Source organism: Myotis myotis, unplaced genomic scaffold, assembly GCF_014108235.1.
Source record: "Myotis myotis isolate mMyoMyo1 unplaced genomic scaffold, mMyoMyo1.p scaffold_m19_p_2, whole genome shotgun sequence".
Taxonomy (NCBI): Eukaryota; Metazoa; Chordata; class Mammalia; order Chiroptera; family Vespertilionidae; genus Myotis; species Myotis myotis.
Window position 1 is genome coordinate 35,635,691 of NW_023416324.1, and position 6,000 is coordinate 35,641,690.

The window sequence follows — 6,000 nt, forward strand, 5'->3', positions numbered from 1 at the left end:
GCTATAACAAACATACCCACAGACTGGGTGGCTTATAAACAACAGAAATTTATTTCTCACAGTTCTGGAGGTTGGAAGTATAAGATCAAGGTGCCTAGTCATGTTTGGTGAGGGCCATCTTCCTGGTTCATAGCCAGTGCCCTCTGGCTGTGGGCTCACATGGTGAAAGGGGTTTGGGGTCTCTTTTATAAGGTACTAATCCCATCCATTAGGGCTCCACCCTCATAACCCCAAAGTCCCTGCCTGCTAATAGCAGTGGGCATTAGGATTCCTACCATATGAGTTTCAGAGGAGGGGGCGGGAGAGGCACAAACAGTGGTTCTCAACCTTCTGGCCCTTTAAATACAGTTCATGTTGTGACCCAGTCATAAAATTATTTTCGTTGCTACTGTTATGAATCGTAATGTAAATATCTGATATGCAGGATGGTCTTAGGCAACCCCTGTGAAAGGGTCGTTCAACTGCCAAAGGGGTCGCGACCCACAGGTTGAGAACCGCTGGTTTAGAACATAGCAACCCCTGTCTCTGTTATTGAGACATAGATTATCTGATTCGTTTTGGGCCATAATTTGATAGTAATTTGAATTCTAAATTATTTATACAACAAGAAATTTATTGATTGCCTTTTATGTATTAAGTACTCTTCAAGGGCCTAGATTGTAGCAGTGAACAAACTGACAAGGGCTCTGCCCCCACGAAGTTTCATTCTATTGGACAAGTATAGACAGAAAACATATATAAAAATACATAAGGTAGTTTTAGATAAGTGCAATGAAGAAAAATAAAACAGAATTGTGAGACAGAAAGTGACTTGGTTTCTAGGAGAGGCCAACTTTAACTTGAGGAGGAGTACTATTGTTATATTGATTGCCTAAAATACTACGTTAAGTTTGATTTCTTGGGGAATTTCTCCTTTTGTATCTGAAACCTCTCATTTGTCTACAGTCGACCTGGCTGATTTAACAAATGAGATATTAGAGTCTTTGTTGTACAGCTTTTTTTTTCATGAAACCTTGATGACATTAAAATTAATATTTTTAAAACTTTGTATAAGTAATATTTACTCAGTGTAAAAAAAAATCAGAAAAGATAGAGAAAATGAAAAAAATTACTCTCCTGTAATTCCATCATCTACTTTGGGGGTTGAAAAGCTGTGGCCTATGGGCCAAGTCCAACCTGAAGTGTACAAGTTGATAGATGTTAACAAATGAATGTATAACATATGAATGAATGTATGTCCCAGATCAAGATGCAGAATGTTGCCAGCATCCAGAAACCTCCCTCACAGCTCCTTCCATCACAACTCGCTCCTAAAAGGAGCCACGATTCCTAATTCTGTCACTGTAGATGGTGAAAATTCCTAAGGCCCCAAAATGGAAGCATTGCAAAGATACATCAACCATGGAATGAATAAGTAAATTCTGGTGCATTCACATAGTAAAAATGAACTATTGCTATATGCACAAATAATTTAGAATTCAAAATATTATCAAATTATGGCCCAATATTAATGAATCTTACAATGCTGAGCAAAAGAAGCAAGACCTAAAAGAATAAATATTGTGTGGTTCCATTTAAAATATTTTTTACAAATAAAAACTCTTACATGTTTACTAGTTTATAGGAAACTAGGAAAAATCTAAGAGATGAAACCATCAACGATATATTAGCAGAAATCCATTTTCTGCGTTTAGTATTCTTGAGAATGTCAGCACACTAGCCATTAAAAGTCCTCAAAAAAACTCACAAAAAACTTAGTATATCTGGATGTTTTTAGAATACCTGTTGAACAAATGATTGTTTACACCAGTGGTCGGCAAACTGCGGCTTGTGAGCCACATGCGGCTCTTTGGCCCCTTGAGTGTGGTTCTTCCTAAGCCTTAGGAGTACCCTAATTAAGTTAATAACAATGTACCTACCTATATAGTTTAAGTTTAAAAAATTTGGCTCTCAAAAGAAATGTCAATTGTTGTACTGTTGATATTTGGCTCTGTTGACTAATGGGTTTGCCGACCACTGGTTTACACTATACCATCATCTACATAGTCAGTTCTCTCTTATTAAATGTTGTGGTTGCTTGTGACTAATGCCACGAAGTGCCCGTTTCCCCACACTGCTCTTGTCTGGATGTGATTCCGTTGCAGTCAGTGGCCTTTGACTAAAATGTGTACATAAAATTGAACCCTCCCTTTTTCTCTTTCCTTCTCCTAAATATCCGCTTTAGATAAGAAGGCTGACTGCACCATCACAATGGCTGACTCGGACTTGATGGCTTTAATGACGGGTAAAATGAATCCTCAGTCGGTAAGTTGAATGGCACTTACATCCTTCCAGTGGGTGGGTCTTTTAGCCCATTCCACTTTATCTCCTGTTGCAATATCATGAAGTGCAAAGTGGTCACACCCACAAAACTCAGTGTTCACTTAACAAACGATACACATGTGGAGCAGACTACGTGCCAGACACTGTCCTGTGTGCTGGAAATGCCCAGACGAATATGAAATATTTCCTATGCTCAGAGCATCCACAGTTTGGTATAAGACAGATCTGCAAAAGAGTAAGTGCAGCCAAATATCGGAGGTGCCATGCCAGGTTTGTGGCCAGGGCGGGTGGGGGAAGGAGCAGCCTTGATTGACTTCCTGGGCTCTCATAGAAAGGCTCGCAGGAAGTGACAAGTGAGCTGAGTCCTCGGGGTTCAGAAGTGAGTGGTGCACACATGGAGAATAGGAGCAATCCAGGTGGAAGGAGGGCAAGGTGTGAACACAGGAGTGACCTTTTATTTTGTATCTTTGCCTAATGGGTCCTTCCCGTGTCTCTCAAATTAAGCTCAGTTATTATCTCCAAAGACCTCCTTCCAAGTTGTTGGGAGCTGTAGCCAGTTCCTCTTCTGTTCCACTTCCTGGGCTGCTAGCTTAGCGCTTGCCACATTGTATGAGGTTTTTGTTCTTTTTTAAAATATATTTTTATTGATTTCAGAAAGGAAGGGAGAGGGAGTGAGAGATAGAAACATCAATGATGAGAGAGAATTTTTGACCAGTTGCCTCCTGCATGCCCCCTACTGGGGATCGAGCCCGAAACCTGGGCATGCGCCCTTGACCAGAATTGAACCCAGGACCCTTCAGTCTGCAGGCTGATGCTCTGTCCACTGAGCCAAACCAGCTAGGGATATATGAGTCTTAATGTGCCTCTCTTCCCCATTAGATTGTGCTTATCTTAGAAACTCAGATACGTCTTTCCATTGTAACCTTTCTTTGTTGTTGCCTCAGCCTGATTTGATTTGTTTTAGGTCTTTTTCCTGTGGTCCCTTAGTAATTATAGAGATTGGATAAAACTACCAAATCTGACTCCCACTGTATTCCTTTTTAAAATGCTTTTATCTAAGCAACTAAGCATATTTCAGTTAATGCGTTGACAAACGAGAGATGTACATTTGTGACATTTCAACTGAATAGACACCATTGGCACTGACATTTCCACCCACTGAGCCTGCTCCAAAAATCTGGACAGAACAGAGGCCACCAGTATAGGAGCTGGCTGTCACCCTCCTTCCCACCCACTGCTCCTCCTCCCACTGTGCACGCACTCCATGCACTTCCTTGGCAGGGTGATCAGACTTCACACACCAGCCACCCTGAGCTCACTCACTTTATCTGTTTACCATCCATTTTGGAGAGTGAAGTGTCAGCTTGTTTTTCTTGAGCACCTGTTAGCACCCAAAGGAATTAAAGATAAAAAACCGACAGACCTTTCTACTAATGTGCAAATGGCCTTCCCTCATGCTCCGTAGAGGATTTGACTGGAAACCCTTAGCTGCAGTGGAAATTACAGTTTCATTGTTTGGCTACAGTTGAAACAGAGCAGTGTGCTCTCCAGCAGCAAGCACGTGTGAAGAACACCTAGGGCCAGATTAAAATGATTCTTACGTTTGGATTCTCCGAAGGGCGGAGATTCATGTGTTCTCTGTAATAATTAGCAAAGAGTCATTTTCTCTTTTAATTTCAAAAAGGGAAGGATGGTGAGTTTCTCTTCCAGGTACCACTGGTTCATATTTTTAAAGGACATATGTTAAATATATTGTGTTCTGAGACACCTGACCTTTAAGTCATCAGACAGAAGGCTGAGTGCCATATAGGAAGGAAATATTTAGTTTGTCCAGACAGAGGAGGGGGTGGGGAAAGGAATTAGTCACCATTACTAGAAGGTGTAGAAAAAGCAGGGCTCTCTGCATTCCCCTGGATGAGGCAGAAGAGCGCCTAACTTCTTAATGTACTTGTTAAAAAGCTAAGACTGGAACTTTTTGCATCTAGCCCTTACTTTAAGAATCCGGTGAAAAGACTGAGATCATAGCAGGGAAATCAGGCTGTGTTCCCGATTTTGCAATTTCTCCCAAGTTTTCCCGGGATTTTGTTACATGATAAATTTAGCAAGCATCATGTGATCTAATCCCAGGCCGTTGTTAAATGGAACAAATTGTGGCTCTGCATTACGGGTTGGTTTGATTCTTCTTATTGAGCCAAAGATTAACACAAGCTCCTCAGTCTCAGCAGGCTGCCGGCCTCCCTCCGTAGGGATAAGTCCTTTATCATGAAGACCGAAGAGGGGGGGAAAAAATTAGTGACATTTCATCCTTATCGTATTCCAAGAGTTTGAGTGTGTTAAGCATGTGCTTTTCCCTCTCAGCAGACTCCTGAAATTTTCAGTTCATATTCCTTATCCACATGTAATTCTTTACACAAAGCCAGTCTAGTGTGAACACACCTAAGCCTGGTGTTTGGAAAAGGCACTGCGAAGGCAGATAAAAACAGACTCCGTTTCTAAGAGATGATTTCTGGGAAAGCAGTGCCTTTTAACTGCTCTAAGTACAGCATGGCTTTTATAGTTCCTTCCTGTTGAAGAATCTGGTTCTATATCTATTCCGGACGCTGAGTTTCATGTTTTGAAGAAAGTATAAGAGACCTGATAAATAAGTGATCTCAGGGTTGGCTAGTCTAGAAATATCAGCAATTTCAAAGCAAATAACACTAAGTAATAAAGTTGCTTTCTTCTTACTTACAGGCCTTCTTTCAAGGCAAATTGAAAATTGCTGGCAACATGGGTCTGGCTATGAAGTTACAGAATCTTCAGCTCCAGCCTGGCAAAGCTAAGCTGTGAAGAACTTCCTGTGCCTACCTTTGAAAATCAAGATGAGACTTACAGATATATATCCATGTATTTCACTCTCAGAACTTAGACTGAAACCAAGCATTGGCAAATAGCATGAGATTTGTTTTTAAGTGGGTGTGACCAATCCTGTTTTTCCTAAGCTCTGGGTAAATAGAGCCTGATGGTGTACTACTGCTTTGCTGAATTGCATACAACTGTGCATTACAAAGTTAATATGGTAATTATGGTTTTGGGTAAAATTGAGCTCCAGAATAAAATTAGGAACAGCAAAATCCAAAAACTATGTAAACAAAAGCTCTCATTTTGCTTATGAAGTATATTTGAGGATTATTCTGCTGAAGATTCAATTTAAGTTTTCCTTGGGAGAACTAGGGAAGAAACCAAATACCAGAAGCTGGCCAGAAATTAGTGTTGTGCACTTAATGACCTTCATCTGTTTTCCATTAAAAGTTTTTACAATTCTGTGCTGGGATTAAGACAATTAAAATTTTGGCATTTTGTGCCATCAGAGTGATATTTTCTTCCCAGATCTAAATAAAAAATATCAGAGCTTGGGGGGAAATTTTATAGCTGAACACAGGCCTATTTTTAAAATAAAAATATTTTTAAATTAGTTTCCTTCCTGAAAAATCAGTGTTAAATTATTTTGATAAAATTTTCTTTGATATGCACAGTTTAAAAATTATCTCATATTAATTTAAGTTTATAAAGTTCAATCCTATTATAATTTGTCTTTTCATATGTTTAGTTGAATAATTACCCACATTTATCTTTCTTCCTAGTTTTTCTAATGCTAATGTTATTTCTTATAACTCAGTAAGATATGGGGTAAAATAA

General features: G+C 39.6%; 1 protein-coding gene across 3 annotated transcripts in view; it reads left to right on the top strand.

Annotated features, from left to right (window-relative positions):
* Nucleotides 1–5,777, top strand: part of SCP2 (sterol carrier protein 2) — a 111,067-nt gene extending 105,290 nt beyond the window's left edge. For all 3 annotated transcript variants that reach the window (XM_036349061.1, XM_036349060.1, XM_036349059.1), the window contains 2 exons: nt 2,225–2,304; nt 5,056–5,777. In XM_036349061.1, the coding sequence (XP_036204954.1) occupies nt 2,225–2,269 (45 nt within the window). In that variant the 3' untranslated portion in view covers nt 2,270–2,304; nt 5,056–5,777. The remainder of the gene's footprint in view (nt 1–2,224; nt 2,305–5,055) is intronic.
* The last annotated feature ends 223 nt before the right edge of the window (nt 5,778–6,000 follow it).